This window comes from Dromaius novaehollandiae, chromosome Z (assembly GCF_036370855.1).
Source record: "Dromaius novaehollandiae isolate bDroNov1 chromosome Z, bDroNov1.hap1, whole genome shotgun sequence".
Lineage (NCBI taxonomy): Eukaryota > Metazoa > Chordata > Aves > Casuariiformes > Dromaiidae > Dromaius > Dromaius novaehollandiae.
The window spans coordinates 44,771,872-44,797,638 of NC_088132.1; the positions used below are offsets into that span (position 1 = coordinate 44,771,872).

The 25,767-nt window shown below is 40.4% G+C and overlaps 1 protein-coding gene across 2 annotated transcripts in view; it reads left to right on the forward strand.

The window, feature by feature from the left end:
• LOC135325101 (ephrin-A5) overlaps nucleotides 1-25,767 on the forward strand; it is a 212,049-nt gene that overhangs the window by 165,387 nt on the left and 20,895 nt on the right. For both annotated transcript variants that reach the window (XM_064502602.1, XM_064502601.1), the window contains exon 2: nucleotides 5,926-6,218. In XM_064502602.1, the coding sequence (XP_064358672.1) occupies nucleotides 5,926-6,218 (293 nt within the window). The remainder of the gene's footprint in view (nucleotides 1-5,925; nucleotides 6,219-25,767) is intronic.

The following is a 25,767-nucleotide window of genomic DNA, read 5'->3' on the forward strand; positions in this document are numbered from 1 at the left end:
TAGCAAACCCACTTCACTTAGCATCTGGAAAATGTTGAATTTTCTTTGGATTTGAATAGAGCTAAATTTAAAATAGCTCTTTGATTACTTCATTGTTTGTGCATCAGAATCGGTGGTGATGTCAGCAGAGCTATGGGAACAGAGTTTATTAAATGTTGTGACAAAGCCGGTAACAAGAGCAGAAAAGCATTAAAGGGGTTATTTTTGGGTACCGCAAAAATAGCATCTTTAAAATTATCTGCAGCAAAATGGTGCGCTTAATCCCACAACCCCTCAGATAATTAACAACCGCAAGATTTCCCCCATCACACAGAGCAGCTCTAAGTTAGATGAAATGAGCGGCTTGGGCTGTCTGAGAGAACAAAGACTAATGAGGCACGAGTTACCCTGCTGTGCTACGGCGGCAGCGCGCGAGCCCAGCGCTGCGCGGGCTGCAAGTGTGAAGCTCGCCACTTAAACAGAGGCGATCGCGGGGAGCGAGCTCGGTAGCAGGGAATGCTGAACGAGTGACGACGTCACATCCTAAAAGCAATCGAAATGTTTGCTGTTTAAAGGATGGTAGCATTTTCCGGAAAGCGCTTGGGTTTGCTTATTACGGCATATACAAATATACAAAACACTTTATACTCATCTCTCCATTTTAAATTACCCAAATGGTTTCATAAGCAACCTAACTAATAGAAGGAAAACTACTTTTCTACCGACTTCTGTGTTTTTCTTGCTGCAGCTTTTCCTGTGGCTAGAGCATTTGTAAGAGATGTTTCTGGTGTCTGTTAACATCCAGTCTCCTGGTGGTGGTTCAGCCTTTGCTGGGACACTTGCAGGATCTTCTCGCCTGGCTGCTTATTTTCACCATACTTGTAGGAATGGATTTATCTCTGAGATCTCTCTGTCTCCATCAAACTAAGTTGGAACTGGCTCAGTTGCCTCAAAAGTTGGACGGAGGGGCTGAGTGGCCGGCAGTTACAGGGGTATGTACGCCCGCTGCCCGCAGAAGCCTTGCTGCCTTGGGGAACAGAACAAGCATCTTTCTGCTATGCTGCTCGCAAAGCACTATGAGTAGTTACAGTTTTCATTTACTCCAAGAATAAATCTATTCACTGAATGCTTTGGGCGTTGCCTTGCATTTTAGATTATCTTTTGAAAGTAGAGGAACTGTTATTAGGCATTCACCTTTAGTAGTGTCCTCTGTGCACTGGTATTACTGGCTGTGCAAGCTCCAGGGCAGCAGACTCGGGGCCATTTGCATCTGTTGACTTCTGATGCTAGAATAAAGATCAGAATTTCATAATTTGTAGCTAAAGCAGTTATTTGATGTCTTTTGTGGTTCACGTTGAAGCCTTGCCCCATACGTTTCACGGAACAGACTCCAAATAAAGAAAGGGTGACATGAGGAGAGAAAAATTTTCTAGTACACTTATCTTGAAGTAGAACAGCTGGCATGTCTATTTTACAGGAAGGGCAATGGAATATAACTAATAAGATCTGTATGGGAAGCAACAAGCAGAAGCTATGGCAATTTTTTATCTATCTAAATGATAATGGGCAGTTAGTGTTATTTGTGCTGTTTTTAAACTGGATTTTTATAGTGTTTATTTCATGAAGGAAAGGAAGAAAAACAAAGAGCAGTGAACAAAACTTGTTGCATTCTAAGTATCTGTTTAAATAAAACATCACTTATTTCAGTGACCAGCAAAGTTATTAAATTCAAGATGAGCCGCATATGCTTCAGAAATTAAAATTATGAAGAGATGCATGCACACAGACTGTGTACTTGTGCTTGAATTAATGGATAAACAGAGTACAGGGAACAAAACTACTTTGAAAATGGTCTTATGTTTCTCTGCTCAAAATTGCCATGAAGTTTTTTTGCTGTGTCCTGAATATTTGGATGGTTGGGCAGTGGCATTTGAGCAGAGAAATGTCTGTATGATTGTCATTGCTGGAAGCAATGTGCAAGTTTTGTGTAGCAAGCTGGTGTGTGTTGGTTATGGAAATGTTTAGGTTTAGAAGCTACTTAAGTATCTGTCTCTGTCTCGGCAGTGGCTTTTATAGCCCTACTGCCTAATAGCTAGCCTTGTAGTATGCAAGTTTCCAAGACCCTGTTTGAATGCCACCTGACAGAAAACAAAGGTTAATTATGTTTGAAGAATAGCCGTGTTTTGCTGTGTGTAAGTCAGAGTGCAGCAAGACAAATGGCATTATTTGCAAGAAGATCCTGCACGAATTTTGGGGAAGCTTTTGCGCTTGGTTTCTATTGCAGTACTATATTCTGTTTTGCAAAAGATGGGTATGACTGGTTTCTTCCTCATAAGGGAATTTATAAAGATCCTGATCACCGCATGGTTGTAGAAGGGCACAGGGGTCTACGCGAGCATCTCCCGTTACAGGGTTTAAGGCCTAAGTGAGAAAGCAAAAGCAGCAGATCAGTAGCATTGCTAGAGACTGTGGGAAAGCAAGGTTTCCATCCTGTATTGAAAGGGACGGGAAAGGGAGAAATTTGTTATGCCTTAAATACAGACCTTAGGAAATCTGTTTTTTTGATCATCTCTCAAAATATATTTGTAAACAAATTGCACCTCCCCTTTACGTGTTGTGCTCCTCAACATATGTAGCATTGATAAATCCTTTCATTTGAAGTGGAACTTGTGTTTCACTCTAGTACCTGGCTTTAGACTCCTAATAAAGAGTTTTCAGCCTGTAAATGTTAAGTGTTTTCCTCTTGGATGTGGTTTAAAATTCTTGGAAATGTGTTTCTGAAGTGTTGCCTTTAGGAGCTCTGAGGAGTCTGAGCTGGTGAGTTTTGCTGTTAGCTGCTGCTGGCCCCCCCCTTGCCTTTCGGTGGGGGGTAGATGCCTTTGTGTCTTGTCCCGAAGAAGGTAAGTACAACACACTGCCTTGTAGCTGGGGAGATGAGGATGATCTCTTAGTTCACTGCAAGGAGCAGGCTGGAAATTTTGTACCCTCTTTTGGCAAAACAAAACTAGTTCTGCATCTCTCCTTAGTATGCAGACTAAGGGTTTGATTCCTGAATCCTTTAAAGCATTATGGAAGGGGAAATAAATACTTGCTTTCTCCTTCGTAGTTGGCTAATAACCACTGTGTGTCTTTCCAGTATTGCTGTTACTATATTTATGGAGTGAAGAGACTTCACTCAGAGCTACTTGATAAAATACCTTGGTACATGTTTCCCCTGGAGCAGGTTCACTGCTGTGGCAGCAGTATCAGCTAGGGGCCAGTTTAGATCACTTTAAATATGCACCATCTTTCTCTTTTAGACACAGAAATGTAAATGCATTTTGGCTACAGCAAATGGCTGTGGAGCAAATGTACAGGCAGTGCAGGGGAAGGGGAAGAGGGAGGGAAAGACAGTAGGATAAACATGACTTAGTTGTATGCTTTATGCTCAGATGTGCTTTGCAGTTCCTCTGCTCTCCGTGCCGAGCTGTGTGTGTCCTGGGAGGAGGGAAGGCAGGCAACTGGTTCAGCACTTACAGAAGCAGAAATAAGAGTGAATCTACTAAAGTAACAGTGATCAAAGAGGAGAATTGGGTTGAGTTTTTGCTTGTTTAAAAGGAATACAGTAGAGGACTCTGCCAGGACAGAATAAGATGAGCTCTTTGTTTGCAGAATTGGGTGGAAGAGCTCAGCGGTGCAGATTACAAATTTGATTTCATCACTAATGTGGATTTAAGGTGTGATCACAAATTGATTAAGTTGTCTATCTTCGTATTTATAATCTCCATTATCGTAGGCTGTGTGGTAGGATTCATCCCTTCAAATTTAGCCATTTACAGTGTAGAATCATCTATCTGTGAAATATCTGTCTAGACTCTCCTTTTAGTTAAAGGAGAGAAATAGCCGCTCCTGGAATGCGATTCCTCTCGTTCCCGTGCACCTTGGGCCTGAACAGGTCGGATGAATTGGGCTCTAGAAGTTCCTATTTCTCTTCATTGACTTGAAGGAAACCCGGAGAAGCAGTTCACATAAGGTCATTTGTATTGTAAAAGTCTAAAGTTAAGGAGACCAGTCTGATCCTGAATGTTTACAACTATTTAAGTCTACTTCTGAACATGTATAGCTTCTGTCACAAAACCATAACTGGGCGTTATTGTGAAGGCACAGCGTGGTACCAGGGGGAACCTCGAGAATATCAGTGCAGGAAACTTTGGGTTGTCCATCACTCGTATGGTTAAAACAAGCACATATTTTTATATATAGTCATTTTTACTTACTAAAAATAAAATTTTATGGAAAAAATAGAGATATCACTTCCAGAATTAGACTTTCCTGTTCAGAACTTATAAGACGCTCCTTTTCATTACCTGTAAGAAATGGCATGCTGTTAACTGATATGGAAAAAATGAGACCAATTTAAAAACAATACAGCTTTGCAAATGTTTTAAGACAGTAGCTGTTCAGGTGACAGGCTTTGTAAGCAGTGGAGTACAAAAATATATTTCTAGCTAATGATTTAGATAAATGTGAGTTCTGCTGAAATGGCTGTGGTTCGGAAAGACTTTTCCATGTTACAGAATGGAACCGTGAGGTTGTGCACTGGCTGAAATTATACAGATATATCATGCTTTGATGCGTGTTCAGTTTTTTCCCTTTAAAAAGCGATTTTATTGAAGCTAAATTATTGTAGGAATATGAAAAGGTATAGTTTGCTCTGAATTTATCCTTAGAGGGCCGGCAGATCATTGCTTTTTCTCCAAAATTAGATAGAAGGATCCAGATGGCAGATTTCAAGCCCATCAGGTGTTTAAAATATGCCCCTCAGCTAAAAAGAAGTATTATAGTTAAATCTGTCATGGCCTTTTTATTGCTCTGTGATACACTTGACAACTGCAGCCGTGAAAGAGAGAAGCTACAAGGAGCCGAGTCGGTCTGAAGTGGAGCAGGTCAGTGGCAGGGTTCGCCGGCTGCCCCGGGGAGTTTGATAGATGTACAGACCTGCTTTATGGCATCATTAAATCCATCATGGCGTAGGCTCCCATGGAGGCACTGAAGTCGTTCCCATAGTTTCTTGCAGATACTGTGCCAGGCATTAGAGAAGTAATGGAAGTGACACTTGGAGGGAAGAAAACGGGGTTTCCCCTGCCCACCCACCCTCCAAAAAAAATCTAGTGTCTTCAGCGGCAGTAAAAAGGCAGTGCATCTGGGTGATGCCCTGTGCTGCATTTGGCAGCTGGCACTCAGTCAGCACCGCCATGGTAGGCTGAGTGCTGATAGTTCGTATCCCACGATCCTTTTATCTGAACAGAGCAATGTCTCCCCTGTATAGCCGGGCAGAGGAGTTGCGCTGCTTTTCAGATATCTTTAAAAAGCAATACAGGCTTTGCTTGCATCCCAACAAAGTGCTGCTAATAATGAAGAAAGAGTAAACCTCTTTGTGCTGCCGTAGTATGTATAAGTACTTGCAGTCAAATCAGCTTTCAACAAAGGGATGATTACTGCCTGACTCAGAGAAGAGGATGAGTTTAGTTTATTTATTTTTGTGCATTTGTAGATGTTTATATAGACACTGATTTGGGGAAGCTGATACAGTTTTGGCTTCTTTGCTTCTCCCTGCTTCTTTCTCCCCTAAAAAAAAAAAAAAGGAATAAAGCAGATACTCTCTTCCTTTGTTTGTTCAATAAGCCACAGGGAAGGATAGCCTGTAACTTGGTATGTGTTAGCAAGAGATTCATTCTTTAAGACAAAAGAGCAAAACCTGTATCCAGAAGATCATATGACTGTAGTCCTGCATAAGCAGTCTCTGATAACTCTGGTGAATTGTGAGGGTTATTTTTAAGAGTGAAGGTGCGTGGCTGGAGTGAAACGAAGTGCTGTTAATGATGCCCCTTTTATGAAAACATTATCCTACAAGAAGACTATCCTGAGTTAACTCTGCTTTTGTCTGATTTCTGCCTTTCGTTTTAGATTCCAGAGGGGTGACTACCACATCGATGTGTGCATCAATGATTACCTGGATGTGTTCTGCCCTCACTATGAAGATTCAGTGCCAGAAGACAAGACCGAACGCTATGTTCTTTACATGGTGAACTTTGATGGTTACAGCTCCTGCGATCACACCTCCAAAGGATTCAAGAGGTGGGAGTGTAATCGGCCGCATTCACCAAATGGACCATTGAAGTTTTCAGAAAAATTCCAGCTCTTCACTCCCTTCTCACTAGGATTTGAGTTCAGGCCAGGCCGGGAATATTTCTACATCTGTGAGTATACAGAGATTTATCATTTTTGCATAGCAGGTGCAAGAAATGCAACTAATTTTTCACCTATGCTCTGTGGAAATACGGAGGGCCAAACTGTGCGTGGTGCAGATGGCTTACAGTGAATGCAGACTTAACTATCCCCAGATACGTTAGCTAGGAATCTAGAGTGAACATGAGATTAAAAGCACAGCCTCTTTTCTCACGTGAAATAGCGTGTCAGCCTGTTCACTGAACCGTGGCTGACTTTTAAAGGAAAACACAGTATTACATGTATTCCAACAGTCTGAAGTGGGGGAGGGAGGAAGAAGGGATGGTTGGAAGTTCTCCCCAAATACAAGGAAAAATAATTACTACTTTTTGATGTGAAATCCCTGGATTTTGTTATTTGCTCAAATTAAATATTCTTGTCACTATAATATTTGTCATGCAGGGAGAGTGAAGGCTGTTTAGTTTGTAGGTGCTGTAGCTGCTAATATCAATAGTCCAGCAATATTTAAAGTCATAATTTCTGAGGATAAATATACTAGCATTGAGCCAAGGGGCTCTTTTTTACTTTTTCTTTTTCTTTTTTTTCTTTTTTTACCCTCCTCTTAGAGCAGCTGTTTCTGTAAGCGTGGGGGCATGTGGAATGCAGTGGGAGCAGATTCCAAGCAAATTAGCATGAATGAGCTCTCACACCTGCCTTGGTAAATGATGGGGAACACTGTCGGCTCGGAGCCCTTCTCTAAGGAGCCCTGCAGCAGTGTTGCTCTGGGCACCACAAATGGGCTGGAAACCGAGAGGAGATGCAGCGTAACATCTGGGGCTAAAGAAACAAAAACATCAGGAGGTTAAAAAGCAATGGGTTGAGCTACCTGACTCTTACAAACCCACTACGAAGCTGTTACTGCTTCAGCCGTCTGGTTTGGTTAGTCCTCCAACAAGGATCTTATTTCATCAATTTGTTTTCTACCTGAATCTTCCACTTCCCAGCAAGTTTTGATTGTTACAACTACAATTTTTTGTGTGTTTTTTTTAGTGTTAGACTAGAGAGTTAAAAGCTTTAGGCAGGCTGTAGATCCCGAGAAATATTGCCTTCATGTCTGTAGTTGGCCTTTCTACTGTGAAACAGTCATTCCACCTCATTTCACCACAGAAACTGAATACATGTGATCCCTATTTTTTGGCCTCATTTCTTCAGCATTAAGATTTTACTTTTCCCTCTCTAAATATACAGAAGAGAAATACAGTCCTGGTGGATTGTTTTCAATTCATTTCTTTTTCTTCCAGCAAATAAAATTCTCTAATGAGTGGCATTTCAGCATCAGAACAACAGTGCCTTGTTCTTGTGCTGCAGTGTAATAATAATAATCAGAAAAAGAATAATTAAACTCTAAAATTACTTCAAAACTGCTTTTTAGTATGGCGATGAGAGATCATGTAAAGCCCTAGTGCCATTTCAGATCACATAGCAAATGAGAAATCAGAGTGATGTGGAGAGTGTTGTAGGATAAATAACTTTGTACTGTGTTTGCCTAGTCCTAGGCACCTCGCTCTCAAAAGCTTCCCATTAACTTCAGCAGGAGTTTTGTTTCTCTCAAAACTACAATATTGGGCTCTCTGTGGACGCTGGATTTTGTTCTGGATTAGTTCAGTTCCTCATCATCGTCAGTTTAACAGTGCTAAGCAATGCAGTCCCTTTAACATTGTGTGGTTGCAATAAAATGCGGCACGGGCATGGCACCAGTAGCTGCAAGCATAAAAAGCCTCCTTATTGGTTTTCTAGATTTAAAAAAGACAGAGAAACCTTTAATAAAGGTGACAACCAAACAAAGAAGTAAAGAAAAGAATGAGAAATCTCAGCTTGATCTAGCTAGGTAGTGGCTTCATTGTTAGAACATACAAAGTCCATTGAACTCTCAGGCAAGACATTATTATTGAAATACACCCAGGGTGTTTATGACTGGTTTTCCTCATTTGTGGTTAAATTCAATATTTCACTAAAAATCATTATGTATCTTCTATAACATTCATTTAACAGAGTCATTTAGCTGTCAAGGGCTCCCTTCAAAATAATTGTTCCAAAGTGCTTTAAAATATGAAGAGCTTTATGATGTTCAAGTGAGTTTAGATGGAATTATTTTTTTAATGAAAAGTAAAATAGCAGAAAAATTAGCAGCAAAGAGCTGTTCATTTGCTAGTAGCTTATTGGCCTGGCATTCACAGAAATTAAATTTTTAGCCATGTTTTAGAGAGACAAAACATTTTTCTTCCTTTTTGGTAGTTGAAATATTTCTTCCCCTTCATCTTTTGCTCTGCTGAGGCCGGTAGCAGGGTGGATAAGGTAGCAGTTGCAGAGAAGCCCAGTGTGCTCCAGCAACAACTAAATGCAAAGATTCTCGGGGGAGACTTGTCCATCCTGGTATGTTTTTCTCCTAGTTTGTGCCGAAGAGACAAGATGGTGAAACGTTGTGCCTTGCTTCCTCATCAAAGTTGCCGGCAGGCTGCCTAGCGCGGGCTGCAGAGGCTGCGCGTCACCTCCTGTGGCTGTGCGTTAAAGAAGTGGTTGCTTAGCAAGGGAAGGCTTCGTTTCCTCGGCAGAGCTGGAGCCTTTGCCGTCTGCACGCAGGCGGGCTGTAGCGCCGGGCTGAGGGGTCTGCTTACGGGGCACAAAGCGTGTGGCTTAGCCTAGGCCTCTGGGAGGACGCTGGTTAGGTATTTAATTTAATTACTGCCTGTTTGGTGCTGTTTGGAAAAGATTTGTTGTTTGCAGATCTCCTTGCTTTGCCTTTTGAGGGTGTTGCTTGCCCCTCCTGCTTCCATTATTTTGGGGAAGTGCAATGATTTGAAAACAATCCCCATCTTTTTTTCCGAACTGTGTGTTTTTAAAATTGCCACTGTTCTTGGCTATGTATTGCCTTTGTGTGTTGCCCAGATGAAATTAGATCTCCTTTCCTTGCATGTTCATTTTAGGAAAAAACTTTCTGGTATCAAATTTACATTGAAGAGATGAATTCAGCATTGCAGACATGAAATCAACAAGTACGAGTAGAGTTTAAAGAGGAAAAGGTTATTAAATATTTACAGAGAAATTAGCTTTAAAAAGGTGGTTTTAATTAGGGAGCTCATAGTGGGGGGCAGGGAAAGTAACTAATGAATCATGACCTGAAGATTTAATTTTTACTTAGTTCTTAGCAGGCTCTCACCTAAGGTTAGTATATGTTAGTCACAGGCAAAATAATATTACTGCTGAAACAGAAGCAAGTGGAATATAGAGAAAGCAGAATTTAAATACTTCAGGGATAATTGTGGTTTTAATGTTTTGGAAGGGAGAAAAAATTTGGGCTTGCAGGTTAAGATGGGGTACTGCACAAGGGATGATAAACACACAAAGCAAGGAAGGACCAAAACGGATCGTAAAGTACGGCATTTTTGTGTAATTTAGAATGAAAGTATCTTTTTCAATACTTTCAACAACTTAATGATGGGTGATTTATTTTTATTAAGGTAGTAAGTATGGAATAAAATACCAATAATAAAATACCAATAATAACTTGGCAAGCAAATATAAAATCAGAATTGATGAAATAAATATGAAGATACTGCTAGAAATAGACTTGAGACAGATTACTGCAGGATCCTGAGAGAAGTTTTTCCACCAACCTCCTGTGTTGATTTAAGCTAGATCCCATTTCTCTTTTTTGAGGATATCATGGAACGTAGTATCAGAAGTTTTACTGATATTAACCCGTATCGTATGTACTGCTTTCCTCCAAGCCCTCAGTCCAGTTGTTCTGGCAAAGACCTAATGCTCGATATGATTTATTCTTAACAGATCCATGTTGTGTTTATCGTCTTCTTATCCTCCTAAGAATGTACACATGCTGTTGGCTAAATCTTGTCATCATTTTGACTGTGGACTTCTGTATGCTCTTTCCTCCCTTTTTTAAAGAGACCAGATAAGTTTGCTCTTCTTCCCAGTCCTCTGGCTGCTCTCCTGCTCTCCACAAGGTCTTGAGGACATTTGCTAGTGGTTATCAGGCTTTATATGTAACTTACCTAATTACAACTTAAGTGGTTCTTCCCCTTTTCTTATAGAGAAAAGAATTCCTTTTGCAGTTTTAAAACCCCGTTGTCTTACCTGTGGCTTATTTGTGTAACTTTTTCAATTAATGCTTGTTTCTAGTTTTAGCCCATGTATTTGTCTTTCTGATTCTGTTTCAAGATGCTTATGCTGTTATTTTATATCATCTTTAATGGTGTGCCCTTGTCACTATTTCTTTGTACGAAGCTCCTGATCGTGGATTCAGGGAGGTTTTGGTGTAACCGTATCACTCCTGACCACATCAGGATAGTGTGCTCTTATGATTTGGATTCAGTTATTGTTTTAAATAATAATTCGTTCATGGTTTTTTAAATTTGTGATTAAATTTAAAAATGTAGTTTGTAAAGCTGTACTTAGTTTTACATACAGCTCTTTATAATAACTTCCTGCTCTCCTGTATTCCTTTTCCCCTTGCAATGTATCCTCAGGGGACCTAGTGCTACCTATTCCCTTGATTTTTCTTAAATTTGTCTTTGTTCCCCATTACCTTTGTTTCTCTGTGCTAATTCCTTTTTTACCTGAAACTTCTGACTCTTATCTCCTGATGACTTTTATTCAGATTTCATTCTGTTTTGTTCTGAGCTGCTTCTCTAGTAGAGAATTTGTAATTTTCAGAATCTCAGATAGCAACTTGTCTCTCTTCTGCTAAGTCGTTCCACAGCTGGGACTGGAAGTTGTCCTCACCGTGTTCCAAGAACTGGTGGGACTGTTCGGATCCTGCTGTCGTTTTTCTCTGACAGCTGCCAGTGTGGTTGGACTATCTCATTGCAACCATCTGCGCGCCTCTGGAGGCTCCTGTGACTCAAAAAATCTTAAGGAAAAAGCAGGAGTAGAAGAGAATATTTATGATGTCTCTGTTTATTAATAGGTAAAGATAAGAGAGAAAGAAACAGAGACATTATAAACATTCTTTTCTACTAATTAGTTAATATTTACCTTATTAATAAGTCTGTAGTTGAACTCTTTTTGAACTAGTCACAACTCCAACTCAAGAAGAGTCAGAACTCTTTTTGATGCCAGTTAAGCTGGGCTTTAGCTGTATTCGCTCTTCTGCTGTATTCGCTCTTCTGCTGTATTTTGCGTTCTTACGTTCAGGTGCTCAGTGTTTGCCCTATTACTTTTCCTTTAGTCTCTTCTATGATCTGCTTGCAGTTTCTCTGTCCTCTGCGATACCATGTTTCGTGATGCCCCACGGTGGTATTTTGGGGAGAGTTTACTTGCTTTTTGTCTCAGCACTGTAAACATACTTTAAAATCCTTATCGTCAGGTTGCCTGTTCCCTTCTTTTTACCTGAGATCTTTTGTAGTAAAATCTGAGCTGAAATACCCAATCAGCCGCAGAATTGCTGGAGGTGGAAGACATCATGAAGCCACCACTACTTAGTGGTGGCAGTAGGGATTTTCATTTATTAGCAAAGAATTATTGACAGACCTTGGGCGTCTAGGTCAAGGGGAGGAACCGTACATATCCCTACACAAATCAGCAGATAGCGTAGGAAAGGCATTGGCCACTTCTTTGAAAATTATCACATAATTAAGAAAACTTCCCCGTGACTAGGAACCTGGAATAGCCTCACAAATTGCCAGTTTGGCTGTTATTATTTAGGATTGGTTTGGGTATAGGAAGGATTGGGGACTTTGCAGAGACAAGGTTGAATAGCCTGTGATGCTATGCAGGAGAAAACTATAGAGAAGTACTATAAACTGTAGTATATTAACAAGGTTTCTTGGTATTTTGTGTGTTTGAAGAACGATATTAAACAGGCACCTAGAGCTTATTGTTCTTGCTGAGGCACCAGCTTAGTAGTAGTAGTAATCAGTGTTGTGCATGAAGAGGCACAACTCACTGAGAGAGGCTTCTTCGATTTAGAGATCTGCACATGTTCTGCCAGAGATTTAGGTCGATGTAATAGCACAAAACAGAAGGACTATGAACTTTGGTTTTTTCTTATCAAAAGAATCGAGTGTGATTCCCCCCAAAAAATTATACTTCCCTTTCAATAAAAATGCTTGACATGATAAAAATAACTGAGACAAGTCAAATTTTAAAATATATATATATGTTTTGTCCTCATATGGACCAGGAAACACTGCTTTTCCAGAACCAGTTGGTGTTGTCAGCGCAACTGTTCATACCCCTGACTATAAGTCTGCTGCTATGAGGTGCTGTCTGAGGGCATGAGTGCAGAATTTCTCAAGATTTGAGTCTGATTTATGTGAGGAAGTCCCTGCTGGAAAATGAGATATTGTAAAAAAAAACAGGGCAAACTCTGTTGCATCTTGGAGAATATTAGCATCAACCAAAGGTTATGGTAGATGATTAGGTTACTTCCTTTGCATGATGATTAGGTTACTTACTTTTTTTTGAGGAAGTCAGCTGTTACTGATATTGATACTGATATCATATTCCAGCATCAGTAGCATAGTAATAATTAACTAGTAGTAATCTTGAAACATATTCTTTTACATCCAACACTTGGAGTATGTGGTTTTTCTGTGAGCTGCTTTTCCAATAACGTCAAATTGTTTAGCAAACCAACTGACATTGGCACAAGTGAATTTATACCACCTGGAAATTCAAAGGAAACACAGGGACAAACTTTATCTGTGTTGCCACCCATACGAATGTTTCTTTACAGTGCCTGCCTGATGCAAAGTTGCTTTTATGTAAATAAAAATTGCTCCTTTTTGCTCACTGATGGAGCTGATACTGCTGCTTCTTCAGAGTGGCCTTGGAGTTGTGGGGGAGAAATGAATTTCCATTTTGATGGTTATACTCTGTATTTCTGGGGATTTCTGTCCTCCTGTTTGTCGTTAAAAATTTGGTCATCTCTTGTAAACACCTATTGTATACCTTGTGTATCTCTTTGTTAGGGAAGTGGGGCATTTGCAGACTGCTGGTGCTACTTGTCTCTCCGTGTCCCCGGCTACATCTGTCCACAGTACTTTCTCTATAGGACAAAACTAGACTACCCAAACATGAAAATGGATTATTTTCTTTCTCCACAGACCACAGTCTGCAACTGTATGAGAACAACTTTCAACAAAGTCCCCAATTGTTCTTCTTCTCATATCAATAAATTCTGGGCTGTGAGAGGTGTGGTTTGGGATATTTTTTTCCCCTGTCAGTCCTGAGATTCAAAGTCTAATGTTTGGCTTGGGGCAAAGTTTGGCCTTTAGCTTTAAAAAGTGCTGACCTATGTGAGCACTAGAGAAATGAGTAGAGCAGATTGATGGTAAGTCTGTGGTATACCATACTAAGCTTCTATTGGGGACAGCTGAGTCGCTATAGTTACTCTGTAGGCTAAACTTCTATTAACATTCATTTCTACCGGTGGGAATGATTAACTTAAGTAGCAGATATTTCACTTGGAAAATGAAGACTGGATTTGTCTTTCGGTGAGTGAAAACAGGCCGTCTGTCTTCAATTCCACAGGTGTCAGTTAAAGCAGAATACTGCTGGTGTTTATTTCCTCACTTCTTTTGGAAAACAGGAGGTCAGCAGATCCCTTCTGGAACTCTCTCCAGGCATCTTGGCTTGCACCAAGAGCTAAAAAATGAAGATTAACTAAAGAAAATATATTAAGGGATGCTGAGGGAATTGCAGACGTTTTTAGTGTGTTAACTGCACTTTTCTTTTGGGGAACATTGTTTATTACCAGGTCCCCCATTAACCTTTCAGTCGAGATCTGATCAGCATAAACATTGATGCTAGCTTGACAGCATGGCTCCGACGTGCCACTCTAGTACAAATCCTGCTTTGATAGCTGGTTTACCTGAGTCACTCGAGATGCTCTGAATGAAATCAAAGCAATTGAAAGGGTTTGATAAATGTATACTTTAAAAAATATTTTTGTGTGATAACATTAGACAGACAAGGAAGGTGACCTTTAAAAGGGAATTCATGCTTAGCCTCGTGTATAGATTAAAGGACTGGTTTCTATTAGAAAGCATCAGAAGAATTAAGTGCTGGTCCTGCTAAAAAGAAAGCAGAGACAATCACCAGAGTCTAATAGATTTTGACGTTGGTAGTGTTCTTAAAATCCTCAAAGGGAGTGTTAAAAGCTGTTGAATAATTTGGGACTCGGGAGAAATCCATATAAGAAAATGAAGAGAGAACCCACAGAAGTGCGGGTCCCTATTGTTTAAGCTTTTCAAAGAGAATGTGTTTCAGATAACAAGTTGAAAGAAGATGATTTGGATTCATGTGCTTCAAAAATTCAAGTACCATTAAGATCCTGATAACAGCAGAAATATAAAAGAGGGAAGGATATGCTACACATCTGTAACTTTGAAAACCTGAGTGTGTTTTATAAGGTCCTAACCCCTGTAGGAAGATGACCGGCTTGTGTTGCCTTCTACTGGTATTGGGCGTTAGAAGAATGAGGGAGTGCCCATAGAGAGAAAGCGTGAGGGACAGCTTTTTTTCCTCTGTCCTTTTTTCATTCTCATCTAATGTGCTAGAAGAAGGCCAGTTCATTTTACAGGGAAATAAACTGTGTGTTGAGTGTTTTATATGATTCTATCAAATTGCAGAAGTTAAGAAGGTAGACTGATTGATTACAGCTTGGATAAAAGACCACCAAGGAGTATTAGGAGCTTGATAAGTCCATAGGCACACACTTGCCTTAGAGGGAGTGGTAACTAAGTGTTCCAGACTGGTGTCTATGGATTACTGTGGTCTTTAACATTTGCATTTTTTTGTAAAAATCCAGTTGTAACTTTCTTAGAAGTTAGCATGCAAATTCCAAGGTACTGCTGCAAATACAATTGAATGAATTGCATACAGCCCTTTAGATGCTTTGTACAGATGGACCATTCATCATTGCCTGCTTTAAATCAGTTTTGATGTTCAACAGCTACTACTTCCCATCTCAGAGATGGCTGCACTTCAGTGGTGGGTGAGGCTCTTTTGCGGTAGTACTTCACCAGGATGTTATGAGATTAATAAGGTGAAGCACGTAGATTCCCTGGATGAAAGAACTCGCAGAAGTGGAGAGTATTATTAATAATTATCTGAGGACTTATAACTCTGTAACATTGTTGTAATTTGATTTCTGAGCAAACTGAAACCTGTTTAATGAGCTGTTGTATTGGAAGTATTCGTTTTGTAACATGGAGCAGATGCCAGCAGAGATGGAAGTAACGTACCAGTGACATTTGGAATAACAGTGTTGTACTTCATTGCCTCCACGTCATCAGCATGTTAGTCTCCCTGTTGCTCAGACTAAGTTACTGAGGCAGTGCTTTCTCTGCTGATACCATCCGCATGTCATGATCCAAATGGGGTGTATGTGTGCCTGCAGCCAATAGATCAAAACCAGATCCTCTTAATGAACAAAATCTTCAACATTAGGAACAACTGGGTGATGGTTTTTCTCTTTTGTAAGTTAATATCCAACATTGAACTCCATATTTTCATAAATAGTTAGATTTAAAAGAAGCAAGCTTGTTTTTAAGGCACCTATCCCTCTGATATTGCAAGATGCTGTAAAGAGGAGAATATTGCAGAATTCTCAAGTGAATTTTTTTCCCCAATAATGCAAACTTCTCAGACAAGTTGTCCAAGACTCTGGGTTTGAAATGGCCATTTGCAGTTAATACTGTTATCTCCTAAAATTCTTCACAAGCCAATATAAATCACACAAAGTAAGATTGTTCGGTCAGAGTATTCAGAAATGCATAAAAGATTTATTCTGAAAAATTACAGAAAAATCTCTCCAGGCTTCCAGATGTTCCCACTTTCCCTCAGGGAAGTGGTAGGTCATCCTCAAACCTACTTTATTGGCCAAATCAGATTTTTACTCCCTCTAAAATCTCCCAGGCTTTCTTTTTGCATCATGTATATTCAGTATTTAAAATATCAAGGGGTATAGCCAGCTAGATACAGCACTGCTTTAGGGAATTAAGAATGGCTTGAAGGTGTATCAGAATCTCACTTGTGCCATACCTCTGTGCACAGAAGTAACCAGGATCGTCATGCTGGATATGGGGAATAACGTTGCTGTTGCTGATCTTCTGGGGGTGAAATGATCTTAATTATTTGAAGGATAATCAGAATGGCAGTATATATTAATCAATTAAAAGAGCCCTGATAATTCAGTCATAGTGGCGTTCAAAATGTATTCAGGGAAAAATACACAGGAGTGACTTAACTTACATTATGTTTTAAGAGTTCTAGATGGGGTATTTTGAAGACGAGAGCTTGAATATTTTCTTACGGTTTTTGACACATCTGCTTTTAGTAACATTGGATCTTCTTATATCTTCATGTCTGTATCATTAAAAACCTCATGTGGACTTCGCTTAAATATTTTGGGGGTTTGCAGAACATGCTCAACTGATGCATGGAAAGAATGAGCTACTTTTTAACGTACAGCCTTGCACTGGGACTGAAGTCAGGACCCATAGCTGCAGCTGGAGGCTTGCTCTGCGTGCACATGTGCATGTATTTCTTCCTGAGAAGACTTGAACAGAAAGACAGTAGCCTCAGGCTGAAAAAATATATCTTTTTGCATGTCTTAGCATCCAGGGGACTGTAAAACAAACAAACAAACAAACAAACAAAAAAACAGCCTTTTTTTTGAAGAGGGCTTAGTATTATCTCTCTGCTTCTGGCTGGTGATGCACAGAAAAGTCATGATCTCCCCCTGCCAGTCTCTCTCAGGTACAGGCTCCATGGAGTTAGGTATGCAGTTCTTGCTGGTGCTGGATACCTTACTGTTTAGGTCTTTTCTGTAAACACCATGAAGAGGTTAAAAGGAGGAATAGCATAGTCCAAGCTCCATGGTGCATCAGCAAGGTAGAAAAATGCATTTCTTCCTCAGAGAAAGGTGCAGAAGCGAAGCATATCTTTATTCAGAAGTGAAGATATGTTCCAGTGAGGATGACGAGTCCTGTGTAGTTCCGATGTGAACAACTGACATGAGTAGGTGGTTATTTAGCAGTTTGTTTTATCATATTTTCTTACATTTCATGAGACTTTTAAAATTGTTAATTTAGCAGTTGAATATAGATGGGCAAAATTACAATTCTGCTGGAGTTTGAATTGAATAATCATGTATAAGAATAGATTTAAAGTATATTTATAGCAAAAAGAACTATTTGGTGTTGAACTAGTTGTTTGAAGCCTTGAGACATGGGATATTACTTATTTTTGGTGATTGTTACTGTTTTATCTCTTAGCTGGGTCTAACTGATGTAATCTGTGCATCACCAGATCACTTGTGGAGAGTGAAGTGTCTGCTTGGCAGCTGTTTGGCAGTATGCGGTCAAGTGCCCTCGTTCCAGCCCACATCTCTTTGAAGTAGTGCTGGGTTTCCCACTTCAAGCGGGGAGCGTTTTATCCATCTCCCATTGCAGCACTGAGAAATGCTGCCAACAAGGCAGCCGAAGCGGCAGCTGCCTTGCAGCTTCTCAGTTTATTGTAACCAGCTCCCATGCCTGTACAAAATGTGCCATCTCCAGCTTATTGTGAGAGGGTGTTAGATAGCTTTCACTGTTGACCCTTTCCTCCAGCCTAAGCGGGGTGAGAAGCCACGAGAAGCATGGTTAGAAATTTTTGCTGTAAGTCAGGTTCCTCATCTGTGGACTGCACCTGTGGTAGCCTTGCTCACAAACACACACCAGTGCAATAGGATTTTGTTCACAGTCCCACTTGAAATACTCAGTGGGAACTCAAGCGAAACTGTATAAATTAGTCACTGTCACGTTTAGGCATTAAAAGTGGAATTAGTAATTTATATTAATCACAAATGTTTCTCCAGGTTTTATTAACAAGCACATTGGCTGCCAAAGTGCTTTCTGGAAGACATTTTTTTCTCCAAACTGCCACAGAGAACAAAACAGTTATTATGGGCGTTTAGATAAAGATTAACGGTTTCAGCAGTTCATTGGAGGAAAACCGTATTTTACTATACATTCCACTTCAGCACAGACTGTCACTGCTGGCATGATTTGTCGCCTCTTTGATAAAATTATACAGTGGAGACGCAGGATGGTGTAATTCATTTTAAGAGCAGAAATAGGTTAATCAACAAAGCAGACTGAGGTTAAAAATCAAACTGGGCCCACATTTCTTAATTTTTTGGCAAGTCCAAATTTCCAATAACAGCAGCGAGATATCTGTCTAACTGCTGTTTTAGCACATTTGGTTCATTTTGTCCTCATGCTTCATGGTTTCCTTCTTCACCTGCATCATGCCTTTTTTTCTCAAGATGGTTTCATGTGCACTGTTCAGATCTCCAGGAGCAAATAGTCTAAGTGACCACTTAGTAGTCTCTGCATCTGCAAGTAATTCCGTGGAATGCTGTAGGAGCTGTCCGCGAGCTCGGTGCAGTGTGTAAAGAACTGACCAGAATGGTAAGAAAGACGTCAAAATGAATATTACAGGGTTAAGAGCAATGCAGGGCAGACTGTCAGTATGACCTTCACACTTTCATCTGTTTTGTGCAGGCAAAATCAATTTCCTAACGTGCTACTTTTTGAGCTTATCATGTTCCAACAAATTAATAGACACGCTGTATTTTATTCTATTATGGCTAGCTCCCTGTTTTCCTTCACTTTTGTGTTTTAAGGTGGTAGAAAGCGAAGAAAATCAAAACACACCTGAAAAATCAGCTGTTTGCTACGAAGGAGACAAACAAGGGTTGAAGGAGAAGAAAGCTCATTATAAAGAGATTAGAAAATTAATTGATTGGTGGCTCTGATAGTTCCCATTGGATGTCTAAGGACCCTGTGAAAAGAAAGTTATAGTCTCAAATATAACAGTTCTTCCTATTATTTCTTTTTCTCATGTAGAGACTCCTCTGAAGCATCATTAAGTTCCAATTATTTTCAGTGAAATATTTCACAAGAAAAGGGCATGATAAAATCAGTAGAGGTAGTGTTATTCCCATGAGACACCTACTATGTCTAATAGTCAAACCATAATAGAGAAGGCTTCTGTTGAGCATAAAACTTAAAAGATTTCAGCGGGGAGGATTCTGTTTCAGAGAGGTTTGGGAACTCTCGTGACATGGAGTTTAGCAGCCCCACTCCGTCCCCCTTAATTAGTACCGGGCAGTTGATGAATTCAGTAAAAGAGAGGTCTGAGAACTTGATGAGATCTCTGGCTTAGTTACAAGCATGCACAAAATTTACAGTGAAGAATCTGTTATTAGATTTTTTTTTTCTGAGGCAGAATGTTGGGTTAGAACTAATGTTCTTTTAAAAAAACCAAAATGTTTGTAGAGATGTTTGCTTCTTTACTCATTGACCTTTTTTTCCTATATTTCTCAAGTACCTGCCTAGCAGCTGTGTGCATAGGGATTGCATGGGCTTGTATGTGCATATATGTGGATAATATGAAAATGTCAAGTATTGGTTACATTTTTGATTTAAAAATGAACATTTGATGTTAAAGGGTTTAGCTACTGTGATTAAAAACAAAAAAAATTTGTCCAGCTAAAAATATACGTAAGTTTAACTGCACTGAAAAATAAAATGTTTGTATTATAAAATGCCAAAGTACCACCTTCTGGGCATTGTATTATACTCTCATTAAGATTATCATTCTCCTGTATGGGCTGAGCTGCCCAGTTGTTCTTTCTTTTCCTCATTACAGTATAAGCATGCTGGTGTCACTAGGCATCGCGGAAGCTTGCCAAAAGGAAGATGAGGTTAAAGATCAATTCCGCCCTACTTTAGATGGGGGACCGGTTGGGATACTATGTGGGGCAGAGCTGCAGCCGTAGTCCCTTTAACTTTTTCCTCCCTCCTGTGCTCGGTTCCCCTCCGCTACTTCCTGGGAAATGCATATCATAACGACTGTGCCGTAGAGGGGAGGCATTCCCACTGAAATGTCCCCTACGGAAGAAAATGGCAGAAAGAGACGTTCTCTGCAAATGTGCTCTAGCATGCATGGAGAAGTATTTTGGCTTTTCAGAAAAGAAATTTTTTGGTTTGCCACCAAAGTCCTTGGGACACCAAACACAATGTTTGTTTCCATGGGAGTTTTCCAGCCTATGTGTTGCACCATGTTATTTCTGCCTTCTAAATTGCAGGAGCAAATGCTTCGTCAGGTAGCTTTGCAGTCGATGGGGACCTAGTTCTGCGCGTTGCTCAGCACTTGTTGTAAGGGTGATGTGAGGGCTGTGTGCACTTACAGACCCTTCAACCACTTTGTGCTTGACCAGACCAGCTGCTTGTTCTCATCAGGAACAGTAGTATTGTTTTCATCCAAACTATTAAATGGCTTCTGTTCTGGATTTTACACAGGCCTAAAGGATGTACGTTAGAGTCATCTTGGGGAAAGCCCTTGTAAACTAATGTCCAAAGAAAGTATTTTTTAATATGTCAGTCTATCTCAGAACAGCTATTTCTGGCCAGGACTTTTTCATTTTGGTAAACTAAAGATAATGTTGAGTGAAAAATAGTCTTAAGCCAGAAATAAATCTCTGGGGAATGTGATGCCAGACTTAAGTGACCGGGAGAAAAGGAAGAGAAAATTTTCAGAACTATGTGGGTTATAAGGATGAGGAAGATTGTACTTTAGAAAGGTGAATTAAAGTTGTGCTTTTGGTGCTTGTGTGAGTGCAGCTGGATTTTCACAAGGACATGTGTCATTTCTGGCTACAAAGTGCTTGTGAGCAGCATATGGTAATATGCACAGGCAAATCTGCACCATACCCATATAAATAGAGGTGAAATTACAAGCACGTGTACAGTCTACAAAAAAGTCAGCAAAGAAAGCCACACACAAATAAAATGGCAACAGAAAGTCCCATGAAATTGCTTTAGCTCTTCAGCAGCTATACTTTAGGCTGAGGGAAGAGGACTCTTACAAGAGACAATTACGTTCTGTGAGGGGAAAAGAATGATAGTAAAAGTAGCAGTAATTTTTTTCCCATGCCATTTCATCAAGGAACAGGATTTTTTTATTTATAGGCATAAATATTCCAGTGATGGTTTTGTTTCAGGTTTGAAAAGTAAATAGAGACGCTGTATGCATGTTGAATGCTAAAAATGATTCACTTGAATTTTTTCTGGAATACATTTGTCAAAATGAATGTCAAAATAGAGGGCCAAATGCAGTAGCTGTCAGTGAGAAGTGGTAAGCTTGCTTCTTAGGTAAGTTTGTCAAAGTCACAAACCTTCTCTTAAATGCCTTTAACTGTGTTGCTGGGGGGAAAAAAATTCTTATGACTGTGCACACAGATTATTGCGCTCTTTTTTTGACCTAAGCATCGATGAAAATGACATCGATTTCAGGGTATCTGCATTTGAGTTGAATCTTTGTTTAGGCTTTAGGGTACTGATCTGAAATGTGCCGGAATATGTACATTCTCAAAACTGGAAAAAAAACCCCAAACAACAACAAAAAATACCTAAAAACAGAGTAGATACAATGTAAATTACACTGTACAGAAATTGTAATATGCTTCTTCAAGCCTGTTCTTCCTTGGCCCCCGTCCAAAAGGAGGTAAAATAAATAGATTGTATATTACAGGCCATATGTCAAAAGTGCTTAACATTCCCAATTAGAGTCATAATTTCGGAAGTACTTAGCTGTCACTTAGGTATCCAAATAGTTGGCCAGACTTCTAAAATGCTTTGCACATGAAGCACTGAGTTCTTCTGAGAAGGTGATCTCTGATGTGGGTTGTAAACATCTTGAAAGCTTGTCAGTAGGCTGTTTTGAATAGCATGTTTGTGTTTTACTAGTGTTTTTTTTTTTAAAGTGTAAATACAATACTCTTGTCAACTTGAACCCCATCTCTGCTCTCCCATAAGCAAGGGCTAAGTTAGCGTAGTATTGTTAGCTGTTCTTTCCTTTTAACGTGAAGTGCAACTGTTAGCTTAGAAATACATGAAAGAGTGATTGTAGTGTTGATGTCGATGGAAACTGACTTCAAAGTACAAGGCTTCTGCTACGCTTAACTAGTGCTTTAAAGAGCTATCTCGAGCAAGCGCGTGTCTCTAGGCAGTTAATGCTTGAATGAGGTGGAAACGGTGTAGATGGGGAAAGGAACAAGGGGAGGAGCTGAGCGGTGCGGGTGCGCTCAGGCCCCCGAGACTCCTGCCACCCCGCGCTCGGGTGGCGGGGAGCGGGCTGGCGTGCACCCTGCCCCGCGGCTCAGCAGGGCTCTCCTTTGAGCCTGGCCCTGCCACGAAGCTGGATGGGGTTCTTTGGGGAGTTCACGGGTGGGTGTTTTACGAGGAGTCATGTCTGAGGTGGGAAAGTCTTGGAGAAAAATAATTCTAAAAAAAATCCGGGCTTTGTGTTTGCAATAACCTGTCAGGAGCCAGTAGTGAACGTAAGCTGTGGGTACAGTCATGTGAATCCCACCCCCCTCCTTGCCAAACACAGTTTCTGCAGCTCAAGCTGGCAGAAGCTTAGCTTTGCAAACGCCGTCACCTTCTCTTGGAGATGGTGCCCACAGCGTGTCATTGCTTAGGCCAAGGCTGAAAAGCCGACCTAATGAAAATGTTGTGACTGTCTGGAGTTTTCCAGTCCTTGGTGCAGCTGTGGCACTTGCTCTCCCTGCTGCGCTGCATAGCACACTGGCCATTTGTTGGCAAGTTCATATTTCACACTGCAGGGAATTGAGATGATTGAACAGACAGGAGAAGAGTTTTATTTGCAGTAGTCTGTGTATCCCTAGACTCTGATTTGGCATAAAACATCTGCTTCATGATCTGTTTCAAGGCCAGTTCCCTTCCGCCAGCAAAGGTTACGACTTCAGGCAAGCTGTGCCTTTGCTGGCAGGGGGAAATTTGCCTGAAGACTTGATTTAGTGAGAATCAAAGCATCCTGCCACAGAAATCCTCTTTTCAATTACTTCTGAAAAGGCAGCCAGACGATAAATGTATTAACATATTAAATAGTGAGTTAAGGAACCACTGACTTCTGTTGTATGGGTTTTTGTGAGAAGTTGATATAAACAGTGTCTGTGTATATTTTTGCATGTGTGGCTGGGAATGAACACTCACGGTTATTCTGATAGGAAGAGATGTGATAGATACTCTACGTGTATCTGCTTAACTCCACTGCAAATAAGCAGAGTCAAGAAGTATATCTATTGGTTTCAGCTACAGTTCATGTCTATTTTCAGTTTGTAAAATTAATTATTGTGATGTAGTTTCTGTTAATTTCTTGGTAAGTAGGCCCTGCATGATGCTGTATTTGGAAATAAATTGACGTATTATATCTTCTTTGTATTTGTGGTGGGGACCTAATTTCAGAGCAGTTTTTGTCTCCTACCAGAAAAGTCAATTTTTTGGAAGACCGATATAGATTTCTTTGCAGAAGTGTTATCTTGATCCATACTGACATATATACAAATGAAATCCATGTTCCTTCTTGCAATAACATAGTTAGATTCAACCTTTGTTAGAGTGAGTAGCATATTATCATCTATGTGCTTCACTGCCATTGATGCACAGTCTTTGCAACATATGGCTATTTCTCCTCCTCCTCAGAAAAAGAAATCCTTTTTCTAGCTTAAAAAAAATAGTAATTGAATATTTGCATATCTCCAAGGAGCCATGCGGGTTAAACTCTGCATTCATCTTCTGCAGTTCTTAGGCCGCTTTGGTTTAAGAGTAAGAACTATTGCTTTTATGAAGTGCCTTTTTCTATAAAGTCAAAACCTCACAGCAGTGCACAGAAAGCCAGTGGTATAAAGGAGCTAAGTAGAGTCTTTAATAGAGAGAGCTAGGTTGTAAGTGTTTTTGTTCCTACAGAGCAGATAGATTTGGTTCCATCTGTTCCATATTCATAACAAAGGAGCTCACTTGCAGGAGGACTGACTTCCCAGGAGTAGCATGGTAATGATCTTTTCACCACAGAATGAAAGGATCTGAAAACGGTCACTTCAGCTCTGCAGAAAACAGCCAGCACGGATAGCACTTCAGACCTGCTGTTTCCCCACAATTCAGTTTCAAGGTGCATGTTTCTTTGAAATGTCTTTAAAAATATATTAATAAGAAAAACATAAACCTTGGGCTCTTCCCGCACCCCGGTCAGTCGTCCTTCTGAGGAGTTCAGGATTTCGTCTCAAACAAAAATGGAATGACATGTTACATATACAGGGTCAATATTTTTTTTTTGATCTTGGTATTAAAGGCAGAAATGAAAAATGATTTACTGCCGCTCCTGGTTCTGTTTCCTGAACTTTTTGCACAGTCTCTACCTTCTCAGTAAGAGGACTTGGTGAATGGGAAATCTGAAGTGCACAAAACACGTGCAAAACTTCCTTGCTGCGTTTTGTAATTAGGATGCTCCAGCGCCAGCTTTGATTACGCACCTCGTGGGCTTTCCAAAAAAAATATCCCGCCTGATCCAAAAAAAAAAAAATATTCTTGTCTCACAGGATATTTCACAAAGGGAGAACAGAAAAACACAAGAGTGCACCACAAATGCTCTTGCTTGGTTAAAGAACAGATTATGCAGTGACCTCTAGAAGGTGAACTTAAGGCTTTTCAGAGACTTTAAAAATTAAATGGGACCACAGAACTAGGAGGAACCTTCTGTGTCATTGGCTTTAGCTGTGCAAGTCTTAGGAAGAGGACCAGTAACAGACCCAGAGTTACTGTTGACCTAGCTGGAAATCCCATGTGGAGCACACTGAACCCGGGGGTCTCCGTGCTCCCGGAGGGGCCGTGCCAGAGGCAGCCGTAAGAGGGGAGCGGGCAGGCCGGCAGCCTGGCCGGGCCTTCCCTAGCCCGCGCTGCCGCAGCGCCCGTGTGGGCATCCTCATGAGCTCGTTTTGGCTTTGCAGCCAGCAACATCAGAAGTCACAGATTATGTAAGTGTCTGCTGCATTCGTTTACTGAAGACTCCAGATCAGACAGTACACACAGATTAACAATTACCTATTTGTTGCTTTCTCCACCCCCAGCCCCCTCACAGTAAGGTATTTGATTTCAGAGGGGTTTTCTGTTTGGGTGTTTTCTTTTGTTTTTTTTTGTTTGTTTGTTTGTTTGTTTTTTTGAGTTCTTTGTTTTGCTATAGTAGTTCAAGGAGAAAATACATACATTTTGCATAGCTCTTTTCTTTATTAGGGTAAATGGGAGTGTATCCAGGCTTCTTGGGAGAACCCCGGTGCACTGAAGCTGCTTAGGAACGTGAGGGGAAGGAGGTATCTGATGCACGCTGGCATGCAGCACTCACCAGCTACCAGAGCTATATCGAGCGCAGATGTTATTGAGATGGATTAGCCAGGAGCAGAGATTCAAATGTGAGCAGATCTTCATGATTGCAGAATGCAAGGCACGGACTCTACGCTTCACTGACAGGATTGCTTTAATGTGGCCAGCCCTTAGGTCTTTACCCAAAGATTGGAGAGACCACACTACGAGAGAGAGACTTGAGAAGAGTTAATTTAGTGGAGGTTTTGTCCATATCTGTTGAAGTGAAGTATGTGTCAGCAAGGAGGTGTCAAATAATGGATTTGTGTTATCCCATGTTGATGTCCATATTTAT